Source organism: Taudactylus pleione, unplaced genomic scaffold (assembly GCF_031769625.1).
Source record: "Taudactylus pleione unplaced genomic scaffold, aTauple2 ptg001437l, whole genome shotgun sequence".
NCBI classification, from domain to species: Eukaryota; Metazoa; Chordata; class Amphibia; order Anura; family Myobatrachidae; genus Taudactylus; species Taudactylus pleione.
Genome location: NW_028285836.1, coordinates 1,926,514 through 1,941,351, shown reverse-complemented (window position 1 = coordinate 1,941,351; position 14,838 = coordinate 1,926,514). Strand labels below are relative to the sequence as shown.

Below are 14,838 nucleotides of genomic sequence, written 5' to 3'. Positions count from 1 at the left end.
CGCGGGTGAGAACGGCTCCCGCAGGCTGTTAGGGCAGGGCGCTTTTTGCCCTCCTCCTGGAGGGCAGGGTGCTTTTTGCCCTCCAGAAGGAGGGCGAGGCGCCACGCCCCGCTAAAACAGCCTAGCGGGAACGCTAGGCATTGAAACATGCATTTAAGGGGCTTGTGGGAATAACTGATGCTGTTGGGGGTATCAGATGGGCATTTTAGGGAGATGTGGGGAGGTCTTAGAGGCATATGGGGAGCTCTAAAGCATAAATTATGATGGGACCCAGAAATGGTCAGGTAGGACCCCATTTTTTTTTAAAGTGGTGGGTCTCTGGGACCCACAAATTTTGTCACTCACCACGATCACTGCAACTATCGAAGGTGGTCCCACAGATGATCAATTGGGTTAAAGTCTAGGGAATTAGGGGGCCAGGGAAGTACTTGGAAGTCTTGGTCGCGCTCGTCCAACATTCTAGCCATGTGACATGTCACATGGTCTTGCTGGAATATCCCATCCGCCTCAGGGTAGACAAATCAGCATGTATGGGTGTATGTGCTCTGCAAGAATGGATTCATAACCAAATCAGTTGAGGGTGCCTTCCACATGGATGAGTGGGCCCAGAGAATGCCATGAAAACATTCTCCAGACCATAACACTGCCACCACCAGCTTGTGTTCTTCCAGCAATGGTTGCAGGGTGTTTGTTCTCCGATGTTTCTCGCCTGACACGCCAACGTCAATCCGTTTGATGAAGCAGAAAATGTGACTCATCAGAAAAAGCAGCCCTTCGCCAATCAGCGGAGGTCCAATTCCGACAGAGGTGTGAAAATTTAAGCCTTTTCCGCCGATGCCCCTTCGTTAGCATAGGTGCAGTGACTATCTGTTTGTGTCGGAGCCCCATACGCAGTAGGGTTCGCTGAACTGTCATTTTAGACACACGTCTGGTGGCACCCAGGTTAATTTTGATGGTGAACTGCTCCACTGTCGTGTGATGTCGCTCAGCCCTCACGCACCTTCGAATCCAACGTTCACCTCTCACATCAATGGCACCTAGAGCTCCGCAGTTTCCACGTCAGTTATGCGCAATCGTGCCATTTGTGCAGTCACAATATACCTTTACCACAGCAGCACGTGAACAGTTCACAAACTGCGCTGTACTGCCACCCTTGGCTCGAAAGCAGATAATCATCCTTTTTTGCAACTCGGATAAATTGCCCCTTTTACCCATGACACCAACGAGTTTTATGTGTGCAAACGGCCTATAGCACATCTGATACAGGTGAAAGTCGCACTGCACTGACGTTTCTACCTCAGACAGTGCAAGTTATTGGCAGAGTCACAGTCCAGCTCACTGCTCGAATCCGCCCCCTCCACCTCGTTGGAAGGAAGATGCTGGCTGCCCCCTACACCTTGACCTGGCCCATTACAGCCTCACAGCCTCCCCCTCTCCTACATGGTGCCTATCAAACGGTGAGTGAGATGACAGGTGAGAGGGTGCACAAAAGGCTGCTGCTTACCTGTTTTGATGGGGTTCGGTACACCCCTTTTCCTAAATCTCCTGACTCTGAACACAAACTTTATCGCCTCTTCACCTGTAGGCCCTTAGAATGCAAAGCATGGCCCCTTCTCTTTTTGTGGTCAACTGGGGGGGGGGTTCAATTGCTTGCGTTGACGGCTTTAAATACTGGGCACCCGACAAAGCAATTCAATTGTTGCTCCGTTCTGGCACAATAGTCGCTGGTGCTGGAATTTCTGCTTGCAACCTACTGATGTGCAATAAGGCCCAGTTTAGATGGGACCAGGTTTTTTTTAAGTTTAAGGACTTTAGACGGGTTTAGCCACTTTACAAGGCTAAACCCTGTCTCTTTGGGCGCGACATGCGCGATAAAGCATGAGTGCTCTGAGCTGCGAGCAGAAATCCAATAAACTAGTGCCGCGATGCTAGTTGCGGACTTACCACGAGTGCTAGCTGCATCGCGCCCAGAACTTAAGTCAGAGAATGACGTTTATTGTGACTAAACCCCTGCCATTAGATGCTGTAAACTGCATCAACCGATTTAGGTGCTGGGCGCGATGTGAATAATTGAATAGCTTCGGGCACTCATTCCCGGCACTATTCAACATCGCTTTGTTTTAAATTTCCCCCTATGAATGTCTATACAGTCATTGTCGACATGGTGACTGAATACCATTTACTTACAGTGCTATAAACATTGTATATATTAGATACTAGCTTAGATACCTGGTGTTGCCTGGGTTGAAAGATGGACTTTGAAGTACATCTGAAGTTATAATTTATTACATTGAAGACCAACATTGGTGAGCATGGCAAATGAAAATGTGCTTGGAGGAAATTAGTAACTGTCAATGCAAGTGTAGTGTGACAGTTGATCCTCCGACTCACTGCTCTTCCATTGGAAGATATCGTTATCATCCATATCGTTCACTTTAATGTCTAGTGCAGGCCTGGCCAACTTGTGGCTCTCCAGCTGTTGTGAAACTACACATCCCAGCATGCCCTGCCACAGTTTTAGTATTCCCTGGAGAGCCACAGGTTGCCAGGCCTGGTCTAGTGTGTATGAGCCTTTAGATAAAAAAATAGGTAGATATATAGACACGCACTGTTCAGAAGTAGATTATATTAGATTCGGCAAGATGTACTATTATAGAAAAAAAATAAACACACACACACACACATATATATATATATATATATATATATATATATATATATATATATATATATATATATATATATATATATGAGATAGACAGATACATATAGCTCAGGGTGCCAGGAAACAAAAATGTAAATGCAGAAAAAACAGCACTCTTTAATAGATTCAAATACCAGGGTGTTTATTAAAAATCCATACAATTAACAGCTGCCCGAAAAGTCGCTGTACATTGTATGGATTTTTAATAAACCAATGTTTAAGTGCTTCGGTGCCCTCCTGTTTAGGGAGAACAAGTCCCCGCCATACACACCACGCAGCAGGCGGCACTCAGAGGCTTTTCAGTAGATGTGAAATTTTAATCTGCAGTGCCGCCTGCTGCGTGGTGTGTATATTATATATTTTTTTTTTCATTGGTCTGCCTCTTTGTTTGGTTATGCATTCGGAGACCCCTGCACCGATTGGGATGAAACCAACGCGAGGTGGTCCATTCGATCCTGGTCAGGCTTTAGGGAGCTTAGGGTAGCAGTTGGTGTACGCTGGGTGAAACTTTGACATGGGGAGCCTGTTCTGAGTCTTCCACTGGATGGATTTGGACGAAAACTTCAGAGTGGCAACATTGGATCCCAGAACACATACTAGGGCAGGGGTGTCAAACATGCGGGCCCGCCAGCTGCTGTGACTACATTTCCCAGAATGCCATGGCAGTGCATGCTGGAATGTGTAATTCCACTGCAGCTCAAGGGCCACATGTTTGACAACCCTGTACTAGGGGATTGAGGTCCCGGTCTGACCTTCCGTTGGTATACGCTTGGCAGAACTTTGACCCAGGGAGCCTGTTCTGGGCCTTCCACTGAATGGATTTGGACGACAATACATAAAACTTAATAAATTGAAGATTTAAACTGGGTACTTCAGCAAATATCACCTTCATTAAAAGTACACTACAGATCACATATATGCAAATGGAGTTCAATAAGTAAGGTAACAAGACCTCTCACATGTGTAGTGTTCTCTATTTCATTCTAATTTCCAGCCAGGCCATAGCAGGTAGACCACTGCTTCACCTCACGGCCATTAGACTGTAACTCATATCAGTCATACTGTCCCAACATCAGTTGTAAGGTGGCGGGGTTGGTGGATACATTGGCAAACATTGAGGTGCATAGTGTGATCTGTGGTCTAAAGGACACATCAGCCGCCAAAATTTATTGTCAACTTGTCGAGGTGTGCGGTGATAATGTTATGTCACGGAAATAGGTTTGGGGTTGGTGATCTGCCTTTTAATAACCAAAGACATTCAAGATAAGCAGTAGCGATTCGGGTGAGTTATTACGGAGCTACCATTGAGTGAACCATCCTCCCTACAGCCCTGACCTGGCACTGGTAATTTCCATTTCTTTGGACCACTGAAAACGCACCTGGGTGGAAGGCGATTCGCAATTGACGGTGAAGTTCAGCAAGCCATCATGTCCTGGCTTCAGGCACTTTCTTCTAATCTGCTCCAAGGCCATACATATATGTTTATGTACGAGTTGAATACATTTACGCAATGAGAAATCTTGTTACCTTATGTATTAAACCACCCTTATATGTACACACAAGCCCATATCACATTTAATTACAGATCTTGCAGTAAAAGGATCTACAGTAGACAGACACAAAACCAAACTCCTTAGAAGACTTGGTTACATAGCTTGTAGTTCATAAATCATAGCATTCAACAAAAATAGATTCTATGGAATTTGTCAGGGAAATTATACGTAAATGAAATCATAATGTTATAAGTTTATACAAAAAATTTGCAGAATTTGTTAAAAGCTGAGACCTACAGATGTGTCCACATATATCTTACCTCCGTGCACTACATGTCGCATTAAACATAACTCGTGAGTGCTGTGCAACTCGGTAGCGCAAAGCATCTTTTCGTGAGACTTTTTACCTCCAAATGCGTCTTATTTGCAAAGTGATGCAAATAGAACACACAAGCAGCTTCTGCTTATTAAAAAGATATGTGGCATGCCTATATTCTGTGTGCAATTGCGGGTGTATCTGCATAGTCTTCATTCTAGCACACACTGGTCTGTATATCAGAAGTATGTTTCATCAGCTGAGAGTGTTAAAAGCACCAGAGCAGAGAGCGACACTCCAGACAGGAAGGAGGAACTGCATAGTTTGACAGGTGCAGGGTGCTAGAATGAACACTATCTGCATGCGAAATGCTATGTTACAGTGTCATTGGCTGTGACACTAACGTAGCATATCGTATTCAGAATAAAACGATATGCGGAGGTGATCTCGCTGAGCAAAAAAAAATGTGGGTCCCAGGGACCCCTCACTTTAGAAATTTGGGGTCCTAATCCACTGTTTCTGGGTTCCATCACATATTCTGGGTGGTGAAGACAGAACAGTTGTGACAGACCTGGGGGCTGGCAGTGCTGGGGGTAGAGAGGGGGCAAGGGTAGATAGTAGCTGACGCAGTACAGGGAGGGCAAGAAGGGGGTTAGGTGCAGGAAGAACTGGGGGTAGGGAGGGGGGGCAAGGATAGATCGCAGCTGGAACAGTACTGGGAGTTAAGGGCAGGAAGTACTGGGGGTAGAAAGGGGGCAAGGGTAGATAGCAGCTAGGGCAGTACTGGGGAGTAAGAAGGGTGTTAGGGGCAGTGCTGGGGGTAGAGGGGCTCAGGATAGGAGCTGGGGCAGCACGAAGGGTAGGGAGGAGCAAAGTGTAGATAGCATCTGGGGCAGTACGGGGGTAGGGAGGGGGCATGGCTGGGTAACAGCTGGAGCAGTACTGGGATGTAAGAAGGGTGTTAGGGGCAGTGCTGGGGGTAGCCGGGGGTCAGGATAGGAGCTGGGGCAGCACTGGAGGTAGGGAGCAGGCAAGTGTAGATAGCAGTTGGGGCAGTACGGGGGCCAAGAAAGAGGTTAGAGGCAGGCAGTACTGGGGTAGGGTAGATAGCAGCTAGGGCAGTACTGGGGGGGCAAATAGGGGATATGGGGCAGCAAATAATGGGGACAGTGCTGGAGTAAGGAGGGGTTAGGGTAGATAAAACTTGGGGCAGTGGTTACCTCTTTTGCTTCTGCTGGGAGCCCTTGGCCAGGTCACTGTTGTCCGCCTACAACTCCCTTTTGCCCCATGCGCTGTCCAACTCCCGCCTCCTGCGTACAGAGAGCTCAGTGCCAGCTGTTAGAGGGTCCCAGGACCAACGATAACTCTGCTGCAGCCAAATCGCCCACAGACTTCTGTGCAGGTGATGCCGCTGTCCTTCATCAGGGACTCTTCTCTGCTGCTGCCCAACCTGCTGCTAGCTATCCCACTTCTCTATTTAATCCCCCATTGCGGATTGCAGAGTCTGGACTCTGGAGAGCGCGCTTGTGGGGAAGGAAGTGTCAGGACTAAAACAGTGAGGGCGCTTGGCTAGGAAGATCCTGCTGAGTGGTGATTGGCTGGGGGACCTGCTACACAGCGATTGGCTGGGGGTGACGGCGCTGCGTGGTGAATGGTTGGGGGGACGCCGATGCACGGCGATTGGCTGGTGGGACAGTGCCACGTGGTGATTGGCTAGGGAGAGCCGCTGCACAGTGATTAGCTGGGGGGGTGGCGCCTCGTGAATGGCTGGAGGGGACGCCGCTGCATGGCAATTGGCTAGCGGGATGGCACCGAATGGCAATTGGCTGGGGGGAGTCACTGCACAGTGATTGGCTGGGAGGACGGCGTTGTGTGGTGAATGGCTGGGGGCACGGCATTGTGTGGTGAATGGCTGGGGCCGCCACTGCACGTTGATTGGCTACTGAGGTACAAACACGCCAGCGCGTCCTGCGGGACACGATCAGTTTTAAAAACTGGTTCCCAAGTGTCCTGTAGCGCGTAAAGACACACTATAGCACGTATTTTGCAATCACTGTGCGGCATGCCTATATTTTGTGTGCAACTGCAGGTGTATCTTCATGCTACATAACAGTGTCAGCAGCAGTGACACTAACAGAGCATTTTGCATGCAAATACACACAGTTGCACACAGAATATAGGCATGCCGCATATCATTTTAATCAGCAGTAACTGCTTGTGCATTTTTTTCGCAAATTACGCGCATTTGTAGGTAAAAAGTCACACGGAAAGACGAACAGCACTACCTAGTTACGCTATGGCAGGGCGCGACTAGAAGAGTTGTTTAACGCACAAGGAAGTAAGCTGTATGTGGACACATCTGTATACCCACAGGTTAGGGCGAAACTAACAAGTTTAGAGCCACTGCAAGAGTACGTGAAGGAAAGGCAAAGATGAAGTTGAGCCCCAGCAGAGTCCAAGGAGGAGGTAAACGAGTAGCTGGTGAGCAAGAGTAGTAGATTATTAGACAGGAGGGCCCTGCTCATAGGAGCAAACATACTAAAGGGTTTGGGAGACAAACAGATGACACAAGGGAGCTGAGGGCAGATAGTAAGTGGGAGAGATGGAGGATGAAAGAGGCTGAGGTAAACTTTGTGTCAACATGGTTAAGCAGTTGGCTGGTATGCTTTTATGAACAGGTGGGTTTTTAGCACCCATTTAAAGCTATGCAGACTAGGAGATAGTCTGATAAAACGAGGGAGAACATTCCAGTAATGGGTGGGCAGCACGGGTGAAATCTTGGATTCGGGAATGAGAGGTCATTATTAACAGCAAAACTTATGACAAAAGATATCTTTTAAAAAAAAAATTATATATATATATATATATATATATATATATATACACACACACACACACACACACACACACACAGTATGTAAGCAGTATGAACGGCACTCGATGGGCTCGTTAACGCAGAATAAAGAAGGCACTCAGTCCACAGTTTCCTGCAACATTTCGAGGTTTAATCCTCGTCCTAAGGAGAGATAGATTTTATATATGTGTTCACTCTAGCTCCGGCGGCAGGCAGGGCGCCGGACCTAGAGAGGGCAACCTTGTGCGCGCGCCAAAGGTGCGTGCCCGCAAAGGGGGTGTGGTCATGAAAAGGGGCGTGTCTATAAGACGCGTCCACTTTTCGTCATACTTGGGGGCGTGCCCGGCGCTTACGGACATGCTGGGCAGCCCCCAAGCGCTGCAGAAAGGGAGAATAGATGCCGGGCACAGGGTGCTTTTTGCCCTCCAGAAGGAGGGAAGGCGCCGCGCCCCGCTAAAACAGCCTAGCGGGAACGCTATATATATATAAAACTCAGCACTCACCATTGTTAAATCACACACACCAGCATGCATATATAATGGGGTTTTGGTTCATGGATTGATCAGTGCATTTAAGCCCGCAGCCCACATCACGGGACCCTGCAGGCCCTATACTATCAGTCATACTTATGTAAACCTGGTAGCTGCTATCACAGAGTTTAAACTGAAAACATGTTAACTGGTTTAAAGCTCACCTGCCAACTAACTTAAGGCTTTTAAAGGCAAGACAGTCGCCAAACATAGCTTCTATCATACTACCAAAAAGGCAGCTGACACAGGTTAATATAAATGATCTTGCACACAGGTGCATTGCTTAAATAAATAAACTCAGCACTCGCCAGTGTTTTCGTTTTTATTTATTTAAGCAATGTGGTCACAAGCCACTTGCACCCCAGGCCTGGGAATGGCAAATGCAGGTTTGCACCCCAAATCTGGGAGTGGCGAGTGCAGGGGATTTCTGACTATATATATTTATTTATTTTTGACGATTGTGCCTACACAACTACTTACAATTTCCTAATTGCTTAGATCAGCTATAGTGTAAACAACAAGAATATCTAGGCATAAGGATGAATCATCAGTAAGCCTGCAGCTAACTTTACCCATTTTTAACAGTCATTTCACACTTATTTTTAAAATGCAATAACTAAACTGAAAAATAATTGGATATAAAAGTATTTCCTTAATAGCAATGAGTACATTCTTTTACGGACAAGAAATGTGTAAAGCTGGGTACCAATAGGGCTCAATTAAATTGAACGCGAATAAAATAGCGCCGTGAAGGAGCTCCTGGAGCTATTCAATTCAATGCGCTAAGGGTTTCTTCACGCACCCCTCCAGGTACAAGCAGAAATCCGACAAAAGTACAGGCGCAATGCTGTTTTCTGCCCTTATTGTCGCAGAAACAGCATCGCGCCGGGCAGTTTAGTCGGAGAATGCCCGTTCTCGCGACTAAACACCCTGTTTAAGGCACGAGAAAGGGCACTCTCCGACCTAACAGCACGCTGAATTGAATAGCTCCGGGAGCTCCTTCCCGACGCTATTTAATTTGCGTTCAATTGAATCGAGCCCATTAGACTTGAAAACAATGCAATGTCATCAGCGATTTCCCTTGAACTCCCGGGCAAACGATCTAGTGCATACACACTGTGCAATCTTACCAACGACCAAACGATACATCGTGCACAGTTTGGTGGTTAGATTGTTAACTATATAATGTAACCATACCGCCTGATCACCTGCTACTGCAAACACACTGCACGATCTGAGGAGAATCATTAGCGAGATTGACAGCTCTTACTGCATGTACAAAAGATCTGAAGATGCGACCAACGACCGACGGGAACGCAGATCGGCATCATGACAGACAGTACACACTGGACAATTTGTCGTTCCGTTGAGTCGGAATCGGCCAAATCGTTCAAGATATCGTCTAGTGTGTACTCTCCGTAAGTCACCACTAAAACCACTTTTCTACGCATGACCTAAAGCTTTGCCACTACAGTTTATAGGCAAAGTATTCCGAGACAACAATTTAAAGTGGATTACGATTTAGTAATACTTCAAAAATCAACCTTAATTATGGTAATTTTACAGAAAATGTTTATTGCTATAATTTTTCCACCTATCCATTTCTAGCTGTTTTTATAGTGCCTGTCATTAATTTCTTGTGATGCTAGAAAATAGACACTCAGTTGATATGCTCAGAGTTTACAAAGAGACATTCTCACCCTACTCCACTAAAGTGCTTCGCAATTTTTTGTTGTTTTCACGCAGCTACCGACACCATTGATATATAAACTTTTCCCCACTATAACGACAAATGTTCTCGTGACACCCTTTTGGAAATCACTTAACTAAGGAATCAAGGGAATAGCGTCTCTCAGTATTTTTTAGATAAATTGTGATTTCATGATATAACCCCAAATATATAATTTGCAGAGGACAGTAAACTGTATAAATCTATGCAATAAGAATATTGTTCACACTACCATGTTTCTGTGAATGTTCAAGACACACACCAAGTCACTGACAAGAACCAACAAACTTCTCCAACAGATGCAATGTATGCCAGATCTGACATTTTTTCCACCATCTACTTATTCACATTTCCCATGTTTTGATCATAGAATTTACTTTGCATTAATGCCTACCATACGAGGCAGTAACCATAATCAAAATCTGACATTACGTTAGCGATTAAAACACTCATTCGTCGCTTTCTAAATGTGGAAATACAAGTATGCAACATGGGTTTTTTGCAGCCCACTTTAATTTCATGTTGAACCAATCTATAGTGAAGATAGGAAAACCAAAATTAAATGCATAGTTTTTTTCTCCAGTTGACCATTAACTAAACCAAAGCTGAGGTAGTGGGACTGTCCTGCTGCAGCACACACAGCACCAAAGTCTAGGACTTCAAAGACATCAAACTTAACTATAATGAAAATATTAATTACAATTATTATAATTTTATATTTTATTTATAAAACACCAACATATAATGCTGCACTGTGCATTAAGGCAAGCATAAACAGGAAACATACAACGATTTAGGCAGAATGGTTTCTCACAAAGGAGTCTATGTAATGAATCAGGGCACCTAAGTCAATACGGGTATAGCCGCAGAGCAGCACACAGGTCATAGTACACCACATAGGATCTAGCATCAACCTAGCACACAGTGTCAGCAGAGCGGGCATGGAGCACAATAAGGCTGTATAGAGACAGGGAAATGATGTGTTGCCCATAATACCTGGACGCAAATTGTAGCCACTGACACATGTCCCTCTCTCCTTATCACTAGTCCCTAACCACGTCCGGCCACCACCAGGTGAGACATACGGGTGTACAGAGGGGACATACAGTACCTGAGCAGGCTGCTGAGTGGGTGACTGGTAGATCCTCCTCCAGTTGCTCCGGCCCCACCCCCCGCCGCCCCACCGGGACCGGCCCCACTAAGCCGCTTCCCACCTAACAACCTTTCTACCGCTGCCCGGTTGCCGGTACGGGCGGCTTCCAGAAGCTCCTGCTCTTTCCCCATCCCGCCGTCACCCCGGCAACCACGCCTCCGCCGCCACTTCCGAGACGAGCGTGCCTACGTCGCACGTACATTCCATTAATCCAGGGTTGGTGTATTCCTGCGTCACGCTGTGACACGCATCTAGCCGTGCTCCTCCACTCGCTGCTTCAGCAGATTGCTCTTCTCAATAAAGCTTGTTGAAACGTATACGAAAGAAAAGAAACACTGTCTAGTAATAAATAATAACAACAAAACACTAGTAAACACAGGGCACTGCTGTGGGGTGCAGACACACAGTACAGTAACCTGGGCTGAATAATTACAAAATTAAATTATTTATACCTGCCACATCTAACCATACCCAGGAACTAATATGGCACATTCTAAACCTCCCTCCCTCTGTTCCTCTCTCCCTCTCACACACACACACACTTAAATTAGACAAGCTGCAGAAGTTTTATTAGTGCTTCATGTTTTCCTCAGTATCACAAATGAAATAATTAGCACCAACTTTGCATCTTTTAACATATGTCAGTTAATGAATACAACCGCACCAACTAGGACATCTGGAAAACATGGGTAATTATTAACATGGGTAATTATTAATACTGTATAATAATACACTATCCAGTGCATAAAGAGACCAGAATGTACATATATGTCCAGGGCAGTGCTAGGTCCTTCTGCTGCTCCCCTAGACTCCCCTTTTACTCCAAAGCATCTGAAATTAAAATATTCAGCTCAGGAAGCATGGTCCTACTGCCACTTCTAATGGCTTACTCATGCTTGCCAACATTACGGCATTGTGTGCGCAGTACGCACCATCAGCCGATCTGCATACACGGTTGCAATTGCGATCCATGCTGAATTATGCCCTTAATACGAATCCAGGTGGCTGCGAGATTTACGTATTTTCGCACAGCCACTGCATACAATTTCGCAGCTGCAGTGGTATTAGCGTACACCTCTGAATCAGGCATGTAGAAAGGAGGTACAAGCAGTACTGTATAACATAGTTGCCTACTTTTGAAAAACACTTTCAGGGAGATTGTAGATGGGAGTCGTACAGGGGGCGCGGTCTTCTCCGCCCAAAGGGCGTGTCGAGTTCCACCTATGGGCATATATATTGCTATAAGCTGAGACCCTAGCTCCCCCGCTGACATTAATATATCCCTGCCCTGCCACATTGACATTAATACTCGATCTCCCCCTGTCACATTCAGATTAATAGATGTTTGCTGTCACACTTTCCTAAGCCACAGAACAAATCTCTGGTAAAAGTAAACTAATTAGGAACCAGCCAGAGAGATCTGACTGATAACAGAGACATCTGAGGAGCCGAGCTTTCCTTCATCAGCTGACGGTGGACTACAGCTCTCAGTATGCCCAGCCATCAGCTGGGAGTTGTAGTGTAGCAGCATATATTGATTTATATCCTTATAAACTACAGTAATGCATACTTGCCGACAATCAGTTCCCTCCTTCCGGGAGGGAGCTGATTGTCGGCTAACAGCGGGGGGTGTGCCTGGCGATGACATCACATTTGGGGGCGGAGCCACGTGATCGCATCATTGTGGCCCTGCCCCCTCTTCACAATGCCATTATTTTCGGCATTGTGAAGCAGGGGCCGGGGCCACGATGACACGATTCAGTGCGAATCGCGTCACCGGGCCCCCCTGCTGCGGGGGTTTTGATATTAACTCTGCGGAGGGTAGGGATGCCGGCTTCCGGGAGGCTTGCCTGCCTTTCCGGGGGGCCTGGAGGGGCACCTGAAAATCGGGAGGCTCCCGGCCAAATCGGGAGGGTAGGCAAGCCTGCAGTCATGTAACTACCAGGGGCGCTGAGAGGGGGGCGGGTGCTAATTACCCAGGCTTGCTGGAGGGGCCCGGGTCTGGCACCGCTCCCCCTCCTTCTTACATCACACAGCATCCCAGCACACGCTGCTGTGTGCCTGGCTGCACTGGGAGACTGCTCGCTGCTGCTAAGAAGCAGCCATAGCAGTCTCCTATGCCTGTGGGGGGAGCGTTCAAGCTGATCGCGCGCCCCACTGGTTATGCACCGGGAGGGCGCAGTGTGCTGCAAAACTTTACTTCTTTTTTAAAACCGAAGGGGGCATTGCCACACTGCTACTATTAGGCCAAGCCCCCTTTTACCTGGGCTTACCGCGGCTCTTGGCGGGCCTGGTAACAACACATTGAACCTACAAGCAGGGACTATAAGTCTCGATACACTATAACAACCTGATTGTCTGTCACTGCTGGTACATGTAAAATATATTATAAGGGCACAGTCGTGCCCTTATATTGAGGCTGCTGCATGTAAAAAACTGGAATTCTCCCATAGAGAATTCCGGAGGGGGGGTCATGGTGTTTAAGGGGCTACACATCAAAAGTTATAAGTGGTACCAAGCTGATATTTGGCAGGACCGGGTAGAACTGACGCTCGGTGTTGCATGCCAAATTTTAGGGCAAAAACATACACAATGAGGATTTGGGAGTAATCTAAAGTTCCAACTGTCACATTTTTCTGACATTCTCAATTAGGACCACTTTTCTGCTAGTCTATGGGGGTATTTTGGGAAGGCATAACTCAGGGTAGGGGGCGAATTTAGACTTAGGGTTTGTTTTATTTAGGGGTGTGCACCGGCCACTTTTCATGTTTTGTGTTTTGGTTTTGGATCTTTCTTTGTGTTTTGGATCTGGATTGGTTTTGCCAAAACCACCCTTCCGTGTTTTGGGTTCTGGGTTTTGTGTTTTGGATCTGTATTTTTTTTTTTTAAAGCATAAAAACAGCTAAAATCACAGAATTTGTGGGTTTTTCTGCTCCTATGCTATTATTAACCTCAATAACCTTAATTTCCACTCATTTCCAGTCTATTCTGAACACCTCACACCTCACAATAGTGTTTTTATGTCCAAAAGGTTGCACCGAGGTAGCTGGATGACTATGCTAAGAGATACGACTGGGCGGCACAAACACGTGGCCCATCTAGGAGTGACACTGCAGTGGCAGACAGGATGGCAGTTTGAAAAACTAGGCCCCAAACAGTACATAATGCAAAGAAAAAAAAGAGGTGCAAGATGGAATTGTCCTTGGGCCCTCCCACCCACCCTTATGTTGTATAAACAGGACATGCACACTTTAACAAACCAATCATGTCAGCGCCAGGGTCTGCCACACGACTGTGGCTGAAATTATTGGTTCGTTTGGGCCCCCACAAAAAAAGCTGGCAATTAATCTGTCCCTGCACAAACTGGCTCTACAGAGGCAAGATGTCACCCTCATCCACCGATTCCTCACCCTCTTCAGTGTTGTGTAGTACATCCTCATCCTCACAGAGTATTAATACGTCCCCGCTGGAATCCACCACCACAGGTCCCTCTGTACTTTCTGGAGGCTGGTCTCCCTGGAAGAGTTGATAATTAATTTTTATGAACATCATTTTGTGGAAGCAACCTCCTACGCCTTTCGCTGACAAGGTTCCCGGCTGCACTAAACACTCTTTCAGAGTACACACTGGAGGGGCCACTCAGGTAAAATAAAGCCAGTTTGTACAGGGGCCTCCAAATTGCCTCTTTTTCCTGCCAGTACAGGTACGGACTGTCTGACATGCCTACTTGGATGCTATCACCGATGTAATCCTCCACCATTCTGTCAATGGTGACAGTATCATATGCAGTGACAGTAGACATGTCAGAAATTGTTGCCAGGTCCTTCAGTCCGCACCAGATGTCCAAACTTGGTCCTGCCTGCCCTGCATCACTGCCAGCGGGTCGCTTAGGATACCTAAGTTTTTTCCTGGCAGCCCCAGGAGCTGTTGACGTGTCACGTTCCGCTTCAGCTGACAGTGTTTTCACCAGCAGGTCTTTGCACCGCTGCAGGCTTGTGTCGGCCGGAAAGAGAGACACCACATAGGCTTTAAACCTAGGATCGAGCACGGTGGCCAAAA

At 46.7% G+C, this 14,838-nt stretch overlaps 1 protein-coding gene across 2 annotated transcripts in view; it reads right to left on the bottom strand.

Annotated features, from left to right (window-relative positions):
* LOC148442616 (ankyrin repeat and SAM domain-containing protein 1A-like) overlaps positions 1 to 10,971 on the bottom strand; it is a 151,414-nt gene extending 140,443 nt beyond the window's left edge. For both annotated transcript variants that reach the window (XM_088463724.1, XM_088463725.1), the window contains exon 1: positions 10,738 to 10,971. In XM_088463724.1, the coding sequence (XP_088319850.1) occupies positions 10,738 to 10,910 (173 nt within the window). In that variant the 5' untranslated portion in view covers positions 10,911 to 10,971. The remainder of the gene's footprint in view (positions 1 to 10,737) is intronic.
* Positions 10,972 to 14,838: the final 3,867 nt, after the last annotated feature.